Source organism: Xiphias gladius, chromosome 19, assembly GCF_016859285.1.
Source record: "Xiphias gladius isolate SHS-SW01 ecotype Sanya breed wild chromosome 19, ASM1685928v1, whole genome shotgun sequence".
Classification (NCBI taxonomy): domain Eukaryota; kingdom Metazoa; phylum Chordata; class Actinopteri; order Istiophoriformes; family Xiphiidae; genus Xiphias; species Xiphias gladius.
Window position 1 is genome coordinate 15610809 of NC_053418.1, and position 19532 is coordinate 15630340.

Here is a 19532-nt window from a genome sequence, read left to right on the forward strand (position 1 = left end):
AACTGACGCCGAGAACAAGTCGTTATCTGAATGAACTAAACGTTAATTTAGTCTTTAGTTTCTGTTTAGAGCCACACACAGGCGAAAGGGAGTCAAGTCACGAGCTGTAAAAGTTCAGCTGAATTTCCTCGGCAGTGTCGGTGCCTCTCCGCAGTCATGTTGGCCGTGCTCTCCGTCGTGAAAGCCGCACTCCGGTTCTCCTAGCTGGTGTGGATATACATGGAGGTTCTCCTCACCAGAGGATGGACGATTTAACCCGGGATCATTATGGCTGCTGTGACGGTGTGGCGTTACACCAGCGGCCGTGTCCTCGGAGGTTGGGGCCCGCTGCTGTGTGTCCTCCTCGGCTCGTTGGTGGCCCTCCTGATGCCCCTGGTCGGGGTGGAGGACGAGTGCTGCGCCGCCCTGAAGGGCATCGCTCAGCTCCGCTGCCAGCTATGGGGAAGCTCTCAGCAGCCTCCAGCTGTGCAGTCCACCAGCCTCACCGTCCCCTTCACCGCCCTTGATCTGCTGCCTCAGAGGTCCAAGCCTAGCAAAGGTACAAACAAGAACAGGTGTACTGATCCACTAGATTCACAGTTCAATTCAGTACCATATGTTATGGCGTCTTGAAAAAGATTTAATTAGTCATGTAAGTCACTATTCAAGGAAAAAATCCCCACATTCACAATTTCCAGGTTATATATAAGTTTATGTATGAATATGAGGATTTTCTGCTTTTCTTTCTATTTTGCGATTTCTCGATGTGTGGTCAACAAGCAATTTGAAGACCTGTCCTTGGGCTCCTGGAAATTGTGATGGCTCTTTTCACACAATTTTCTGACCTTTTGCAGTACAAATGACTTATCAATTAATCGCAAGTAAGAAATAAGTTGCAGCATTACCCTCTGTCATAGTAATTAGTAATTAAATATTATTTTTATGAATGATTATTGGTTCTTGAAATGCCAGATGAAAGGCCAGTTCTAGTTTGTCTTGCATTGTGATTTAGTGTAAAATAACAGGTGATTTTGTGTGTGTGTGTGTGTGTGTGTGTGTGTGTGTGTGTGTGTGTGTGTGTGTGTGTGTGTGTGTTTTTATATATATATATATATATATGGTCCTCTGGATATCATAATATTTACTTTCAATATTGCCCAGCTGTTCTTGAAAAGACCTGTTGTGTTATAACATCTGTTTTGTTTCACCTGGAAGTTGACAGTGTCTATCACGTTCTGTTTGCAGAGATGGAGCTGGAGGCCAAAGCGGCTTTGCAGCAGGCTCTGGAGATGAAGCGACTGGGGAAGAGGGAGAAGGCTCACAAGCTGCTGGTGCATGCACTGAGTATGAACCCCGACTTTGTGGATGCCCTGACGGAGCTTGGGACTATTCTGGAGGAGGAGAAGGATGTCGTCCAGGCAGACCACCTCTACACCAAAGCATTGGCCATCTCTCCATGTAATGAGCGGGCTCTGGTCAGCCGAGACCGTACTCTTCCCTTGGTGGAAGAGATTGACCAGCGTTACTTTGGCATCATTGACAGTAAAGTGCGCAGGCTGATGTCCATTCCTAAGGGCAACTCTGCACTCCGCCGAGTGATGGAGGAAACCTACTACCACCACATCTACCACACAGTGGCCATTGAAGGCAGCACGCTCACTCTGTCTGAAATCCGTCACATCATCGAGACGCGTTACGCCGTCCCTGGGAAGAGCCTGCAGGAGCAGAATGAGGCCATCGGTGTGGATGCAGCCATGAAGTTCATCAACACCACGCTGTTGTCCAGATCAGGAGCCATCACTGTCAGTAACATCCTGGAGATTCACCAGCGCGTGCTCGGCTATGTGGATCCTGTGGAAGGAGGGAGGCTGCGCACCAGCCAGGTCTTTGTGGGCCACCACATCCCACCCCACCCCCAGGACCTGCAGAGACACATGCAGGAGCTGGTTCAGTGGCTCAACTCTGATGAGGCCCTGCAGCTGCACCCTGTGGAGCACGCAGCTCTCGCCCACTACAAACTCGTGTATGTGCATCCATTTGTAGACGGCAACGGACGCACATCACGCCTGCTCATGAACCTTGTGCTCATGCAAGCACGATACCCACCGATCACAATTCGCAAAGAACAAAGAGCTGAATATTATGCAGCCCTCGACACAGCCAATGAGGGTGATGTACGGCCTTTCATTCGCTTTATAGCCAAATGTACAGAGATAACGTTGGACACATTGTTGATTTCTACAACAGAGCACGCTGTGGGGCTGCCGGGAGCTGGCCAGGACCAGGCCTGTCCTGACTGCAAACAGACCATCCCGATCCACAACTGAAGCATGAGACACTAGCATGGAGAGATAGGTTTTGATTCATTTAAAATCTCTTGTAATAACAATCCTATCAGAAAATGTGTTGAATTGCCTTGTCCATGGGCTGTATCCTACCTTACTGTCCCTGGGCCTCGGTTTGAGTTCTGTACCTGCTGGATTCATAGAAACTGCTGCAGGGTGTTGAATTGAAATCTGATTTTGCTTTGGTTTAGGTTTGCTTACATACAAGTCTTTTTCCTGCACAATGAAAATAAATGTGATGTGGTGTGAGGAGGAAATACAGCTTTCTTATGTCATTTGACTTGAGATGCTTCAGTGATTTCCACTGCAGATGTGTGCAGTTTGTCAACATTTCATTCACCATCTTTGGCATAAAGTTGTCTCGTAACACTGTAATGCACTTTCCTGTATTTGATTATTTATTTTATTTTACAATAAAAGTGTTGTATTAATTTTAATTATGTCTTTAGGTTATAAACTTTTAGAATGAACAAAGCTGCAAGTGTCATACTGGGATGCAAGATGATTTACATGACTTTATTAAAACAAGTTTTAGACCAGAAAAAAGAGACATCACTTTTTTTTTTTTTTTTTTTTACAGGAACCAAAAACACAAGGGTAGAAAAGGCTAGATAACGAAACAAGCAGGAAAATAAATAGTGATTGAACAAAACAAAAAAAAATGCCATTTATTATTCACCTCTATACCAAATTCAAAACATTGACTATAGAAATTATACAAAACAACAGCAATGCACACATACCTCCTTTAGGAAGGTGGAAGGTGACTTCTAGAGACCAACATATTTTGTTTTTTTGTTTGTTTTTTTTTGTTTTTGTTTTTTTAAGATTAGGCCACTTTGGTGAGAGCAATACATATAGCTTGTATTCCTTCTGTTTTGAAAACTTAGATTCATATTTATTACAAACTATGGTGACCTTTTTGAAATTAGCATACTGAACATTACATACACAGTCGTTACTATCCAAACAAGGCAAGTGGAACAGTGGACAAATGGTCGACTCCTAACACAGGAAAACAGAAATGGAAAAACTGCATAGATTCTCTTCTCTTGTGTGGAAAGGAGCTGCAGACCAAAAAAATATGTGAAGATGCGACTGTAGCATCTGAGCTGTCAGCAAACTATGGCTCATCTAACACCAAGGTCATTCAGAGGGTGAAATCAACTCTACTGAACACATGGAGAAAAACCAGGTGCAGACCACATTTATAAAACTGTACGACTACTGTCCACATGTACTTTCTAACATTTATGGCTATAATCTAACTCTTTTAAACACCTAAAATTGTTTTTTTTTTTTTCTTATATCAATGAACTGTTACAGGGCTGAAAATAATGGTTATTTTCTCAATTACTTAATTGTTTGGTCTACAAAACTTGAGAAAACTCTGAAAAATGCCTATCAGTCTCCTAGAGCCCCAGGTCACCAGATGTCTTTTTTTGTTACATTAATAGTCTCAATCCTGAATCATTTAATTCATCATAATGTAAGAAAAGGAAACGCAAATGAGTCTCACATTTGAGACCCTGAAAATTGAATATGTTTGAAATTTTCCTTAAAAATTGATTTAAAGGATTCATTATCAAAATAGTTGCCAATTAATTTTCTGTCAACCGACTAATCCTTGTAGCTCAACACCATTCGGCTGATTATTGTGTGTGTGAAGTTTAAGATCAAAACCACTGGAAACACTTTGTAGAAGCCAAACTAAAGCACAGACACAGTGGTTGGGGATGTGTCCAGCCACCAAAGCAGTCGATCAGACACATTTCCTCAGCTTCATTAACACCCTGCTTACATGTGCAGTCCTTGAATTTCAAAAAGATGAAGGGAATGTGGTTCATTTCCCTCCGCATCGCTTTCATTCCACAGCACATAAATCAGACTGATGTGTAGAACAAAGTGAGGTGATTTGATGATGGATGTTTTTACCCTGAACAGACAGGCCACATTATCAGTGATGAAAGTGATGTATGAAAACAGATAAATCATAAGACAGTATACTCTGTATCGTGACGCGATATCAAGCGGTAGCAGTGTTACATGCCATGAGGGCAGTTCTCATACTGGAATAACATACTCTCAGGCCAAAATAAAGCCAATTAAATTATACTAATTTGCTGGACCCTCTAGGGTACTCCATAGCATCATAATGCTGATGATTACTAGCAGATGGTAACTCAGAGGTGGTATTATGCAAAAATAATGATTTAAGTTGTAGTATAGTCAGGGGAAAAAAAAAAAAAAAAAAAACTTTGACAGCCTTGTTAGCTGTGCCCTCAGAGGTCAAAATAAGTTACACAACAAAAGTCGTAGGTTCCTTAAAAACACTGGAGAATGTCTTTTCATCACTGTAGCACATCCAACTTATGTACACACACACACCATATAATACACACCTGAACTGTCAAACTTTTGCATATACCCTTTTTTAAAACAACATTCACAAGTTCGGCAGTTTTGAATATTTAAAAAAATACTCTCCCATATGCTTCTGTCAGATCCCCTTCACATTACACATCAAAAGAAAACACCTTGCAACATACGGCTTACAATTTTAGATACAGTATATTTACACACAAATATGATACACTTTTTTTATAAAATAGCCTGCCAGCCACCTTCAAGCACACACCAAACAAAAACAATCCATCACACTGGTGAAAAGTCTTAGTTGAAAAGGGTTTGTGATGGAGGGCGTATGCTTGGCGATTAAGGCAATCTCGCAGAACGGATGATGAGAACAAGACTGAGATTAAAGGGAAGTCAGGTAAACAATTACAGAAAAATCACCAACACTAATTTGTAAGGACACAAGATGGCTTTCAGTGTGAAGGCGGTCGTACTTCTCTCGCTCATCTTCTCACTTATTCAGAAGCATCCTGGCAAAGTCTGAATTTGACATAGGTTTCGTCTCTGCAGTTGCGCTTGCTGATTCGCTGGCTGTTGCTGGCACTTGCTCAGCTGCGGTCCCATTCTCAACTTTGCTTACAGGCCCACTTTGTCGGTGCAGGGAACGAGGGAGCAGTGACAGCTGGGTGCGTCCTCTTCCTCTCCTGGAAAAAGGAAAAAAAAAAAAAAAAACGCTCTGTGTCTGTACAGTCACAAACCCGAGGATGACAGACTTTCATAAATGTGGTCGTAAACTTACGATCCATAGACCTGGCGAGGCATCATGTCTGATGTGGGTCGACTGGAACCAGGTTTATCCATCATGTTTCTGCGAGGAGGGTTACTTATAGCAACACAGATTTGGTTTCCCTCTACGTCCATGCCGTCCATTTTCAGAACTGCCTGAGATGCCTGGGTTTCATCTGCAAACTCAACATATGCCAGACCCTGCAGGGACACACAGCAAGAGAGGGTTAGTTAACATCAGCAGCACTTTGCGCAGCATCTGCATGGTCAAAGGTGGTAATCATTAGCTTCATCAAGAACACCGCTTTTATGCAAACATCTGGACATGGTCCTCCTCTTTATGCCTCACCTTGGGTTTTCCTGAGCGATACGTGACCAGACGAACATCTTTGATGGTGCCATGACCTTTGCAGATTTCCTCCAGTTGCTCTTTCGTGCACGAGAAGGGCAGCCCAGAGATGAAGATTTTGTGTTTCTCCATCGATGTGTTGTATTTAAACACCTACAAGGACATTAATGTTAACATGTCACGTCTGTTGCACGATTTTAGGGTTTATGCAGGGCTCCCCAACTTAAATTTAAGACACTTTTTAAATCCTTTTTTTAATACCAAATAGAATTGAATTTAATACCTGTTTCACAATCACATTGGACAAAGTACGATGGAAACCCAGCAGGGACAATATGGCCCAGATTTATGAATTATTTTTTTTTTAAAAACACCCAGCAGTATGACTTGGACCCTGATAAGTGGCATAAAATTGATGATTTAACCAATTAAAAATAATTAATTCAATTAAATTCAAGGCATAAGAAAATATTTAAGAATTTATAAATTAAATGTTATATTATTTAACCTTCTAAAACCTTTTGTTTTGACGAAACTCATTCAGTAATTTTTAAGACTGTTCAAGACCTGCAGATACCCTGGCCATAATAAAAAACACAACCATGCCCACTTGTGTTCATATTCACCTTAAAATCAGGGTTTTTGTTTTTATCCACACAAGGTGACACAAACATGGGCCTGCCCTCCACCTCCCGTCTGTCCAGCTTCAGGGCTTCAGGGACTGACACTAGGGATTCGAACTGTACATAGCAGTAGCCTTTGAAGCTCCCTCTGTTGCTGAAGACCGGGCGAATCTGTTTGATGGGACCGCAGGTCTCAAACAGCGTCCTGAGCTTTGCCTCTGGCTCCTCCAGGGTGTACGCCAGGTTGCTAATAAACACACTGCTGTTGTCATTTCGAAGCTCTGGCTTGTCATCGTTCTGCCTCTGGGCAGCAGTCGCCGCTCCCTGCTGGGCTTTTTTAGCGCCAGGTGGAGCAGGCTTGTAGCCGGGGGGAGCATTTCTACCAAATAGTCCTGTCTCGGTCTCCATGTACTCCTCTGTGTTTTGGTCCGCATTTCCTCTGTGCCTTTTAGGGGCTTGTTCTGCCACAGAGAAATAGGAAAATTAGGAGACACATAATGAATAACATCACACTTAGTATTGCTCAAAAATAAAAACTTCTATCATTCAAACCAAGTAGTTTATCTTGCCTGAGTCTTCATTCCATTCGTCCTGATAATCATCCTGCTCTGCTTTCCTCTTCTCCCCGAATCGAGCTCCCTTCTGGACCTTCTTCTGAGCCTTCTTGTCTGACTTGGCTTTCCGCCGCTGCTCAGCTCTCTCCTCCTCCTGGCGAGCCAGGTTGGCTTCTTTCTCGGCCACCTAACAGACGGGCACAGCATAGTAACATTAGCCAAAAGCAGCTAAATGATACTCCTGCACAGTACAGAGCTGATATGCGCTCCTACCTTTGCTCGTTGCTCATTAATCCTGTTCAGCCGGGTCTCTGTCTTCTGCACTGCCACGTCCCAGTCCTCTAGAGAACCTGCAGGCGAGGACGCAAAATATAAAGACACACTGTAATTCATGAAAAGCTCATTTATTTTCAAGTTAAGTTTGGTTTTTATATTGGGGCTCACCTTCCACCCTCTCGAAGGTGAGCAGGACTTCACACACATGCTCTGGGTAGTCTGAGGTGCATTGAACTGCTCTATGAAGAGCTTTCCGACAGTGAACAGCGTCGCCATAAGACCTACGGATTAAGTAAAAACATTTATACATTTTGGCAGATCAGTTATCAAGCCATCAGCACTTCACTTCAAATAACCTTTTTCTCCTTTCAGACATGGGTTGACAGACCTTTCGAGGTTATAGTACTCCAGCCACATGTTGGCATATTTGGCGTTCCCTTTTGTCATGATACTGTCCCACAGTTCTCTGGCTTTTTGCATGTTCTTGCAGTGGAGGGCCTGGTAGCGAGAAAAAAAGAAAATTATGAAATGTTCATTCGTGCAGACTGTTGCCATATTACACGTGACAATGATGTTTTTTTGCCCCTCTAGAACTTTAAAACACACATAAAGATTAAATCATAAATTATTAACTTTAACAGTATAATAAACTTAAACTGTCACATTCTGTGACAAAAAAAAAAAGTAATGATGAGTAATGAAAAGTAGTGATTATAATTTAGTAGGCCAAGTATGTCAGAGTAGTTGTACACACAGGACTTTTTACTAAATTGTAAACACACAGAAAAATAAGACATTACTAAATAAAGTAAGTCAAAAGAGCACAAACAAACAAAAACAGATTAAATACTGTTTTAAACCCAACTGAACATAACAGAAATCCAACTCCTGAAAATGGTCGTCATAGTAACAATGCCTACCTCTATTCTTGCCCAGATCTGCATTATGACACAAGAAGGATCTCCACTTTCACCGAATCCTACAGAGCCACAACGCAATGAGTTATATGAAAGCCAAACCAAGTACAACGCAAAAATAATTCTCAGTGAAATCCACTTACTTTCTTCCACATCTTGTTTCATGTAGTCTAGAGATCGAGAGAAAGTTCCTCGTAACTCCTCTAACTCTTTACTTGAGTCTGCACAAAAAAAGAGGTCAACGCTGTCAGCAAAAGAACGATCCGAAGTAGATTTTTTTCTAACTATTTTTGACACACAACTGATCTCACCTTTACTGAAATCCACACGTCTCCTCAGGTAGTCAAGGTACGCCTGCCAAATTTCCACATAATCTGTAGCTTGAATGAAACCTGCATTCAGCGCCTTCTCAAAAACATCTGTGGAAGAAAACGAAATGGCCTGATAATACGAAACAAAAACCAACATACCACTAAAGGGCATAGGATATTCCCCCATATTCAAAATAGGTACGACTCTAATATCTTTCATATCCTAGTGTTACAAAATATATAGGCTCTATTTCAGTAATGTTTGTCACTAATACATAGCGACAACACTTAAATTATACACACACAAAATACTTGAAAACAGCAACTGGGTTATCATCTGAACAGCTTCATGCTGCACCCTAGTTGTTACCTGAGACAATCAGATGATCAGCTCCATGCCTCTCCAGGGCTAGCAGGTAGCTCTTCCACAGACCCATGGTCCAGGGGCAGTTCCTGACGGCACGTTCATGACTAGAAAGAACCAAGTCTTTGATCTTCAGCTGACGATCCTAAAGAGCCCGGAGAGGACAAATAACAAAGCGGTTAAAATAATCTTGAACAAGCTGAAAGATTTATTACTGAAAACGTCAAGAGCCACTTTTATCGGAAACCACATTTTCCTCCGGAAAAGTATACTGATATAAACTGCTTCTTTGTGCAATCGCAAAAGTTTACACACTGCTAAACACTGAGGAAACCAGCCAAACCCTTAACATTGAAATATGACTAGTACAGAATCACATTTAACCCAAAAGGGATCTGGACACCTTAGCCACTAATTTAAAAAAAAGAAAAAAAAAAATCTTTCTCCATATAAATAGTGGCTACTCTAATGACACTGCGGCCACAAGAAAAATCCAAAACAACAAAAATAGCCTGTTTTTTTAATTGAATCGTTTTACCCTTTTCAGATGAGTAAAATGATCATCAACCTAATATGTCACTGGTTATTTTCCAAGTTTAGTGTTTAAAGCATCATTATAACGGTTAGAAGACCCATGAATCCATTTCAGGAGAAGCTGTCGGCAAAATCACTATCTGCATTTTACTGAGATAAGCTTAACACGAGCTGCAATACTTTGATCATAGTTGTTTAGCCCTTGCTAGCAGACGATGGAATTGGCAAGTTTAGGCGCCAAATAAGATCAGTCAAACTGGGAGGTAATGGTGCATGAAACGAGTCCAAACTCTACACAGCAAACATCACAGTCTGACTGGGAGCCCGTTAAAAGACAGCACCACACCAAACGCTGACCAATACTCACAAGATAGGTGGTGTATTTTGCCCACATGTCTGGTACCAGGCAGTTCTCTGCCAGAGCCCGCTCATAGGTTATTTGAATCCGTGCTGGGTCACCCTCCTTAAGTTCAAAGTCGATGTAGGCCTGATACTCTGCCAGCTTAGGGGGTTCTGCTACCAGCTGCAGAAAGGAAAACATTATTTAAAGTCTTCGAGGAGGATAACTGTGAAAGATAATGTTTCACTAAAAATTATCAACGCAAGTATGTTACCAGTGACTCTTCAAAAGATTTGCACTTCTCCATCTGCTGCAAAGCCTTTTTGTACTGATGTATGACCGTCTCAGGCACCCCATGTTCAGACCACTCCTCATATTCTGCATATGTAGTTTCCATGTCTACAAAGCAACGGAGCAAAATTATCTCAAATTTTGAAGTCACTTTTCCTTTTCTCAACATTATCAATAAAAGAAACACACACGACATACAGTATTTTCAAAATGTATTCATTTCAAGTTAGTGTAAAGTCGCAAATATTTTAAAGTACACTGCTTAATCTCTGTCCCATACTTTGGTGTACAACTCAACAAGTGAGAATTTCAGATAAGAATGGGCTTCAAACATTACAGAAATTCTTCTGGTCTCCAATCAGCTGGGCCAGAATAAAAAAGTAACACAATACAAGACCATCTGGCTGACTCTCGTCCACTCCTGAAACAAACTGAAGCATGGTCAGGGCCTGAAAAGGAGTGCTCTCCTTCTAAATCTGTACGTATTTCAAAGCCACATGACAACAGTGCCACTTTCAACTTATCTCACAATCCTTTGTTATCTTTTTAAATGTGGTAAAACACACAGCCCTCTCAACAGGAATCCTGCCCATTTTACAGCAACCCGTCTGGACAGAGGCGTCGTCGTGCTTACCCATTAAGGGGACGGCCAGCTGGCGGCGAAACAGCGTATGGATTCGCTCAAGCTGAGTGTTCAGCAGCTCCTGCTCCTCACTGCTGGGAATCCTGCCAGGGGGAGGCTGAGAGGAAAGGCAGCATAGAGAACTGTGTCAAAATTTAGCAAAGGCCCATTTAGTCTAACATCAGAGGAATTCAACATTTAAAGTAGTTTTTATTAATTCTGAGTTACATGAGTGGATTATCATTCAAAAGCATGATTTGATAACCTGACAAAGACAGATTGATATTATCTGCCACTATACTATACTTAACTATCTTACAACATTAAAGTGTTTTTAATCTAACAGTGTCTATCTTGAGTTTTTAAACACCATTTTTGAGACTGCATCAATAAAAAAGAAATCTGTCTCTGGCATATATACGTAATCAAACAGCAACAAAAACAGAGTATGTCTGATCACTAATAAGATCTCGCCTAGTGATGGAATCACAAACCTGTACTGTAGATAGAATGGCGTTCTCAAACTCTCTGTACGCCTCCCACACAGTCTGTCCCTTTGTCATGTGAAGCCCCACAGCTGTCACGCCTCTCTCGAAGATAGATCTCACCTTGTCTATCCCACCTGGTGAGCCCATCCCACCAATTGAATACTGAGCATATTCAAGCCACATATCTGGACCTGGGTATGAAGACACGGGGTTAAATGTTAAGATCATGTAATATTTGAATCTCAAATCAGATCAAAGGCAGTAACAATGGTGCGATGCACTCACAGATATAATCTTTTACAGCTCTCTCAAAAAGTTCATATACTTTCTCCCGGTTTGGCTCCTCCTCAGTCAGACGGATCTCATCCTTGAGCCAATCCAGCCAGATCTCTGCAGGATTAAGCAAAACGAGATTTCAGCTGCACAAATAATGCAGGGCTGCTGTCAACTGAGTCCTCTGACCCCAAAAGCGTATTAGACATACACCAACCTTCAGTGAGAGGGAAAAGTTCACTCATCTTCTGCCTTGCTTTTCGCAGTCGGAAAAGTTCTCCCTCCTGCTTCAGTAGTTTGATGAGATCCACATGGCAGTTGTAGTCGAAAGCATTGATTGACAGCTGAAAAAAAAATCATACAAAGATGAAAGGGTGGTAAGATGTTGAATAACTCAATCAAAAATATCCTAATTAACTCATGCTCTTGGGTACCACAGATGCCGATACATTCAGTTGCCAGTTTATTAGGTATGCCTAGTTAAAATGAATGCAGTTTAATACAAGAGTCCTGCTATAAATTCTACTAGAGCTGAAACAATCCATTGATTAATGGATTAGGCAAGTGATTTTATAAGTAAAAATACCAAATCCCTAGTTCCAACCTCTCGATTTTGAGGATTTGCTGTTTTTGTGGAAAGCAATCATTTTTGGGTATCTTTACGGTTTATTGGACAAAACAAGCTATTTTGTTAGATATCACCTTCGGCTTGAGGAGATTCTAACAGGCGTTCTTCACTATTTTCTGACATGTTAATCGCTTAATGAAGAAAATAACTGCAGATTAATCAATACTGAAGATAATCGTTAGTCTCAGCCCTAAATTCTACCTTCATGACTTCCAGGCTCTCTTTGTTGAAACTGTTTCATTTCGGTCATTTTGGAGGCTGTAGTTTATGGTACGGTTGATTTGTATTGTGTTATTCTGAGATGTGTTTCCAATGTTTTGTCCCCTTTATTTATAGCAGTGAGGCTAGACTGAATATTAAGTAACAGCAGCACAAACTACAGCCTCCAAAATGACCATAAGGTTGAATCAACACTTCTCCGAAACAGTTTGAACGAAAGCAGACTAAAGCCTTTACAGTATTTAACGAGTCGTTACCAATACGACAGATTTAATACCTTAAACCTGACAGCCGATAAAGTTAGGGCAAAGTGTTCTTTCTATTTACTTGTGTACTTTGACCACCTTGGAAGCTGTAATGTCACACTGGACTGAGATGGTGAAAAGACGCATGTGGCACCAGACGAGCCATTAGCATCACAGATTAGCAGGACAGCTAATCACGACAGCTATGTGAATGGCGTCATATCAAACGCGCCCATTTAATTGTTTTGGATAATAGCAGCTAACATTGCAGCATTTTTAGTTTTTGCTATACCGGAGCAGGACAGAGCAGCTAACAGTTTTAAAGCTGCTTGTTGTAGCTGACTGTGTTTACCGCCCATTCATTCCCCTTAGCTCGTCGGCTAACGTTAGTTAACTAAGCTTGGCTTGGTTGTTGGCTAATTACCTGCTCCTCCAAACGCTGGATTTCGGCTTCATTTTCCTTCTCATCTTCAGACGAATCGTCCTCGTCGTCGTCTGAATTTTCTACTCCCATGCCCTCCTCGGCCTCCTCTTCGTCCGATTCCATCTCTCTCTCCTCCATCCCTGCATCTTCCTCCTCCATATCTTGCAACTGCGTTTGCTCTGCGTTGCTTGACGCTGCCATGTTGGAAAGTGCTGTCTGCCTGGTAACAACCTAACAAACCAGCAGCAGTACAGTGAGAGGTGGAGCCCGTCGCTGAACTCACCGAGGATCCCTAACGTGTAACGGCTACTGTTAGCCGCTAGTAGGGGCTCCTTCGTCGGTGAAAGCTCTCTTCTTCGCTTGTTTGTCAACAAAATCCCGTCCTCCTCACTCGCGCACACTCGTCGATTTCCGTTCACATCGGTCTCTGAACATGGCGACAGTCACCTTACGAAACTCTGCGAACTCGCTGTTGTTATTTAGCAGGAGATTATTGAGACCGGGGCTGAATGTTCTCTGTTCATATCACAAGAAGGTAACCGACTAAAAACGATGTTTTCAAACTGTAATTGTAACCAACCCACTGACAGTTAGCTAGCGTCACATGTGTGTTGCCTGTCCGTCAGTGAGTGCAGCTAGCTTTACCAGCAGCGTCCTATCTTTTTTTAGCTCATTACCTAAAACAACAGAGCAGTACCACATTGTTTTCTGTGTCTGTGACTTTCCTGAAGGTGGTGGACCACTATGAAAACCCAAGAAATGTGGGTTCTCTAGACAAAAACTCCAAGAATGTGGGGACTGGGTTGGTGGGAGCACCTGCCTGTGGCGATGTCATGAAACTTCAGGTAAGTTGGAGAGCCAAGAGCAGGAGTCGCAGCCCAGCTACCGCTGCCATGACTCTCAGCTTCCCACAGTATTACGAGGTGTTTGACGCTATGTTGTTTGCAGATCCAGGTGGATGAAAATGGCAAGATTGTGGATGCAAAATTCAAGACATTTGGCTGTGGATCAGCCATTGCCTCCAGTTCTCTAGCAACAGAGTGGGTGAAGGGGAAGTCGGTAAGTTGGTACAACACGGATGAAAAAGAGAGGCTTTTTAAGTTGTTCTTTTTTCTTTTGGTAAGTTTGTGGGTGATCTGGTTAATCTCCTCTCACCTCGCAGGTTGACGAAGCTCTGAAGATAAAGAACACAGATATTGCCAAAGAACTCTGCCTTCCTCCAGTCAAGCTTCATTGCTCTAGTAAGTTCAAGGCAATGAAATCGGTGACAAATGAAAGGAAAATCCACAACTAAATTGTCTCAGTAAGGCGCTGGGCCATCACAAGCCTCCATAACAGCCTTAATGCTCCTTGTCATAGATTTTTGAGCTCCACTGTAGGGATGAAACATCATTCCTCACAAAAGGAGTGTTTTGATGATGATGATGATGATGGAGAGCTTTTTCCACCTGACACATCCAGTCCAAGTCTTCCAGTTTTAATACGCATCAAAATATTCAGTAACCCCTCGTGTCTTGAATGAAAGTATCTGCATTTTTATGTCTTTTCCACTAATTTCTTCGTTTTTTGCGATAATTTATCCCCCGTTTATATTCCTCTTCTATACGGACACAATATGAATGTGGTAACAATCAGAAATTTACAGATGACACAATGGTATCTATTCCTGTAACATCTCTGTGTTAATTGTACATTATGCAATGTTACAAATCATTGAGAATTACTATATTTTTATCTAATTTGTGCAACAATGAAATGAAATACTTTGATTAGTCAGGTATTTAATTAATTAGATTGGCAAAAAACTGATTCTTGATAATATCATAATTGATTTTTCAGAAAATGTACTATGTCAAAATAAATATCGTTATTCTATTATAAAAGGACATACACCACGATAGAAGATTTTATTCTTATCACACATCCCTATGCGTACTTTTCAGTGAAACCAAAGCTTTTTCTGCAGTTAAATTCATGCTCCTAATGTTTTTAAAACCTCCTCACTCCATTTCTTTTAGTGCTTGCAGAAGATGCCATAAAAGCAGCGCTGTCAGACTACAGACTAAAACAACAGGACAAGGAGGAGGAACGTGTCAAAGCCAGCAGTTAATATGTTGTTATTAAGTGGCCAGTATGGGGTGTCCCATCGATATTTCAGCACCAGCTAATGTCTTGCAACAGTGCAGTGCTGTGTGGAGGATGAGTTGCCATAATACTACATCAGGTCTTGCACCCCTCTTTTTGGGAGTTTTATAGCCTTTTAAAAATCTACATGGCTGTGGGGTCAGTCTCTTGAATTTAAGCCAGGATACCCATATGTTCAAGTGCCAGGTGTTTATGGTGTCTATGGATATATTTCATCAGATGATCAGAAATGTGTATTAATTGTTGCTGATTTTGGTTGTTGAAAGTTCATGGTGAATATTTAAGGACAACTCTGATCCTTAATTTTAAGCAAATGAGTTCTTCTACACAGAACACAAGAGTTACATCATAAATCAGAAAGTATAAATTGAGGTCGGTTTTTGTTTTGTATATTTTTTTGGCATTTAGACTTTAATTTGGCTTGTATAAAACCTCTGCTCCCTCGTGGAGGATCCGGTATGAGAACACACTACAGGGCAACAGCTGAAGTACACATACGACACTATAATACAGACTATTGTATGAGAATGTGCTTATTGTGAATTAAATGATTAAAAAACTTTTCAGTGTGTCTGTGCTGATTTCATCCACTAGATCCGGCTTCAAGCGGAGCCACCCTCTGTTGGCGCCGAAGTACCTCTTTCAATACAAGCAGCAATGCCAGCATTAGAAGAGCTACTAATACACACAACACAGCGAGCAGAGAGATAACCACTGCAGAGTCTTGGTGTGTGAATCGTCGTGGGTCGGGAGTTGGCCGGGGTGCATCTCTTTTTGTGGAAAGCACAGACCATGTCCCTTCAGCAGAGGTTGCATTACTATGAGGGTACTGACCTGTGATGTTGTATCGGCATTTCTGTTGCTCGTCAGAAAGGGAAGTAGTAGTTTTTAAATGGGATGGGCTCACAGATTGTGTTTTATTTAGGAATAAACACTCCTCATAGGTGAGGGCCTCTAAAGTGTAGTGTTCAAGTAATGCACGAGTCTTGGGAACATCTTCTGAAAGGAGTGCAACAGTGGTTTCACTTGATATTTGCTCTGGCATGTCTCCCAAATTCCTCTTGTTTTCAAAGGAGCTTAGCGCTGTTGGCTTCAGTGTCAGCATTTCCAGCTTTCTCTCCAGTGCGGAGTCAAGGTCCAGTTGGTGCGTTCTCTGGTTTGGCTCCAGGACACGGGGACAGATAGCCATGACAGAGAGGTTCAGAAGCAGACGGTGAGCCAGATGGACAGGCTCGGTGCACACCAAGTCTGTGGCCATCTTCAGCCTACCGCTCAACAGCCAGCGGTAAAGATACAAAATGTCACACTCGCACAGCCACGGGTTGTTGGTGAGGTCCACGGATCTGAGACGTGGCAGGCTGTCGAGGGCTCTGTCTGGGACAGAGCGCAGGCAGTTGCTGTTGATCTTCAGGACCTGCAGGTTGACCAGGGCGGACAGCGAGCGCAGGTCCAGGGCAGAGATGCAGTTAGCTGAGAGGTCCAAATGAGTAAGTGATGGAGGGAGATCCAGAGGGAGGCTTGTAAGGTTGTTCCCCTTCAGTGTCAGGACCTGCAGCTTGTTAAGACCCTGAAGTGCCCCAGACTGGATGGCACGGATGCGGTTGTCCTCCAGATCCAGACGAGTGAGGTTTCCCAGCTGCCTCAGGGCACCTGTGGTGATGTAAGTGATACGGTTCTCTTGCAGCAGCAGGGACTCCAGGCTGGGTGGCAGGCCACGAGGAAAGCGGGCCAGCAGGTTATGACTGAGACTGAGCTCCTGGAGGCTGGAGAAGGGCTGGAGCAGATGGTCCACGTTACAGAGCTGGTTTCTGGCTACAGATAGAGCAGAGGTGCTGAGAGGGACAGAGCGAGGAAGTGACCTGAGACCCAGGGACTCGCACAGAACCAAAAGTCCTGGGCGGGGGCAACAGCAGCCAGGAGGACAGCGAGACAATGCGGGGCTGGCTAGAGGACAGATGCAGAGAACCAGTAGGACACCACATCTGCACCAAAGCATGACTCACTACGAGGAATAACGAAGGAGAGACGACCACATTAGGCTCTTCAAACTGAATTGGAATAATATGATGTCTCACTTACTTTAACTAAAAAAAGTGTACCACTTTACAGTAAGGAAACCTTTATAAAGGGTTTATAAGTTGTTGTTAATGGCTTTATTATTAGTTAATAAATAATTTACTAATGCTTTTTGGATCAGATATGAGACATTACACATGGACTGTTTGACCTCTGACTTTTTGAAAGAGAGCTGCAGGACATCTGGACCAAAATCCATTTATTAGCAAGCTCACATTTACAACTGCAGACCTGACGGATTATTTAATGATTTATTAACATTCATAATGTAACTTAATCTAACTTGACTTAATTTGTAGCTGCAGAACTGATGGTTATTTACCCTTTATTTATCAATTTACAAAGAGTTAACATTTATAACTGAGTTGTTGGCTTACTAGAAAGTGGAATTATTGAGCATTTATTAATGACTTGGGGGCTTGACTATTAATGACTTACCATCCAGAAAGATTTTCCCACAACCTGGAAACCCAAGTTGTTCTCATCATTAAATAGATTTATTAACAATTTATGAAGCCATCATTAATAGCTTATAAACAACTTATAAAGGGTGACTTATTAGAAAGTGGTACCAAAAAATAAATAAATAAAGGCCTGAGTGCTTACCATTCTTCTATTCCTGTATTATCTGTTCCTCCGAAGAGATGAGCAGGCAGGTTTCCACATGGTCCTTACATGAACCACCGTCTCTCTAAAGATAACCTCTGCAGCTGTTGAGAATTCCAGGCGGATGCTCATCAAAGTTTAACGACAGCCTTACGGTGCTGTATTACCTATTCTGGATCCTCTTCACCGTTCAAATTGATTGAGTGGCCTTATTGTTTATCAGTGTCAGACAGTGGTGACGGTCAAAATACACACAGCAAAAAATGCAGGAGCATATATTGTGGAAAAAAAGGAATCAACACAGGTGTCCCAAATATTCCCTCATCTGAAGTTACCAAAGGTTGAAGTTCCTAACGTCAAACAGAAAGTGAGGCTGGTGAACGTGGCCTTTGAGAGAGCGGTGCTGAGTTGTTCCGCGGCCATGTGTCTTCCTATCACCTGATGGGAAGAGTGAAAGTGAAGGGGTAGTATTTTCTCGAATTATTTAGCACTTCATTGACAAAAGAACTGGGAATCTGACCCTAGCGCAAGGCTCTGTCAGGGCTCACGTTTCAGCCGCCACAGGGTTACGCCTGCTTTTTAGTTGCTGTTCTGTCATTTTTGATGTTTGATCGATGCCAAGTTGGCCCACTTCTGACACTTTTATTGAAAAATTGCTTCTGCTTCAGTATGCTTTTAATTTTGGTTATGGTCTGAGTGTAGCCATATGAAGATAGAGGTGGTGGATATGATATGAAAAAGAATATGCATAACTGATAAATCAATATTTGCACTGTTAACATGAGGGGAGTATATCATTGCTTGTGCAAAGTTATTTGACTTTTCGTTTGATGTTCACAGGAACAAATCAGTGTCTCCAAGATTTGTATAGACAATACATGAGCTGTTTTGTAGCAAAGGGCTCTGTATGTATCTGGTTTACTGCTGTTAAAATATTTAAACAATCTTGTACAGTAGCCAGCGAAGGACAAAAGGGGTCTCTCGTCGTCTCCAGGCTCTAATACCTTCTGAAGTCCTTGAGTTTGGGTGTGATGGTGCCAGCTGCCTCACCAAGGCAAATCAGAAAACTGCGGAAGAGTTGGTGATACTGTGTTGCGTGTGCACATCTTTGGCTTGAAATGTACAGTTTGAGTTTCCACAGAGCGGATATCACAAATCTGACATTCTTGAGTGGATACAGCTCAAAATTACAGGTTTCCAAGTTGAACATAATGTGCATGTGGCGAGCATCCTCTTTTTTTCAGACCTTCCTCGCCTTTTCTAATCTTAGGTTTCTTCAGGGCTGTATTTGTGTTTCATCATGGCACCGCTTTTCCCATTTCCACCCGTACATAATGCAATAATGACAGACACATCATTACCAACACTTTTATTAAACATAAGCAAAACAAAAAATTGTCATTTTGTAAACAATAAACTGTCACTTACAGAGGAAGCATCTGTCTGGAAACGTCTGAGGACAAAAATCAAATCTGAGGTTCAGTGGAAAAGAGTATTTAAACATGACAAAGTTCTGGCCCATAAGTCATACAAAATGTGTATCACACACTAATTATCAGAATCATTTACTTGAGTAATGGGACAGTGAGTTGGAGTTTTTTTCAAATTATCTTCTCCAGTGCAATCTGGAATCTTGATCAAATAAAATCATACACACATAAATACTTTATCAGCCACCATGGGTCAAAGTTAAATCTTTTACACCAGCAAAACAGGCCAACTATCTCTCCCTGTACTCAAGTTTGTGACTCATTCCAAATTATTACATTAAAAATAAAAACC

At 41.9% G+C, this 19532-nt stretch overlaps 4 protein-coding genes across 4 annotated transcripts; 2 read left to right on the top strand and 2 right to left on the bottom strand.

Annotated features, from left to right (window-relative positions):
• The first annotated feature begins 262 nt into the window (after positions 1-262).
• On the top strand, positions 263-2889 carry ficd (FIC domain protein adenylyltransferase). The gene is made up of 2 exons (XM_040154889.1): positions 263-538; positions 1225-2889. Exons 1-2 carry the CDS (start codon positions 268-270, stop codon positions 2304-2306), a joined length of 1353 nt encoding a protein of 450 aa, XP_040010823.1. The 5' UTR covers positions 263-267; the 3' UTR covers positions 2307-2889.
• Positions 2890-4737: 1848 nt separating this feature from the next.
• On the bottom strand, positions 4738-13302 carry sart3 (spliceosome associated factor 3, U4/U6 recycling protein). The gene is made up of 19 exons (XM_040154887.1): positions 12924-13302; positions 11625-11751; positions 11420-11524; positions 11141-11325; positions 10659-10764; positions 10008-10132; positions 9761-9916; positions 8866-9004; positions 8496-8603; positions 8328-8405; positions 8188-8246; positions 7656-7765; positions 7436-7548; positions 7265-7341; positions 7007-7178; positions 6441-6898; positions 5815-5967; positions 5479-5666; positions 4738-5383 (listed from the first exon to the last, which is right to left on the bottom strand). Exons 1-19 carry the CDS (start codon positions 13122-13124, stop codon positions 5191-5193), a joined length of 2853 nt encoding a protein of 950 aa, XP_040010821.1. The 5' UTR covers positions 13125-13302; the 3' UTR covers positions 4738-5190.
• iscu (iron-sulfur cluster assembly enzyme) lies at positions 13219-15628 on the top strand. Its single transcript, XM_040154890.1, has 5 exons — positions 13219-13458; positions 13655-13768; positions 13872-13982; positions 14086-14164; positions 14942-15628. The coding sequence occupies exons 1-5, from the start codon at positions 13357-13359 to the stop codon at positions 15031-15033; spliced, it is 498 nt and encodes a 165-aa protein (XP_040010824.1). The 5' UTR covers positions 13219-13356; the 3' UTR covers positions 15034-15628.
• A 23-nt stretch (positions 15629-15651) lies between these two features.
• Positions 15652-17064, bottom strand: LOC120804946 (SLIT and NTRK-like protein 3). Its single transcript, XM_040154693.1, has one exon. The coding sequence runs from the start codon at positions 17062-17064 to the stop codon at positions 15652-15654; it is 1413 nt and encodes a 470-aa protein (XP_040010627.1).
• Positions 17065-19532: the final 2468 nt, after the last annotated feature.

Excerpts from the sequence above, each read along its gene's own strand:
- ficd (XM_040154889.1), top strand. The coding sequence starts at position 268 with ATGGCTGCTGTGACGGTGTGGCGTTACACCAGCGGCCGTGTCCTCGGA. Across the intron at positions 539-1,224 it reads GAGGTCCAAGCCTAGCAAAG|AGATGGAGCTGGAGGCCAAA; the intron begins GTACAAACAAGA and ends TTCTGTTTGCAG.
- sart3 (XM_040154887.1), bottom strand. The coding sequence starts at position 13,124 with ATGGCAGCGTCAAGCAACGCAGAGCAAACGCAGTTGCAAGATATGGAG. Across the intron at positions 11,326-11,419 it reads AGCTGTAAAAGATTATATCT|GTCCAGATATGTGGCTTGAA; the intron begins GTGAGTGCATCG and ends CTTCATACCCAG. Across the intron at positions 7,549-7,655 it reads GAGTACTATAACCTCGAAAG|GTCTTATGGCGACGCTGTTC; the intron begins GTCTGTCAACCC and ends CTTAATCCGTAG.
- iscu (XM_040154890.1), top strand. The coding sequence starts at position 13,357 with ATGGCGACAGTCACCTTACGAAACTCTGCGAACTCGCTGTTGTTATTT. Across the intron at positions 13,983-14,085 it reads AGTGGGTGAAGGGGAAGTCG|GTTGACGAAGCTCTGAAGAT; the intron begins GTAAGTTGGTAC and ends CTCACCTCGCAG. Across the intron at positions 14,165-14,941 it reads AGTCAAGCTTCATTGCTCTA|TGCTTGCAGAAGATGCCATA; the intron begins GTAAGTTCAAGG and ends CATTTCTTTTAG.
- LOC120804946 (XM_040154693.1), bottom strand. The coding sequence starts at position 17,064 with ATGCTTTGGTGCAGATGTGGTGTCCTACTGGTTCTCTGCATCTGTCCT.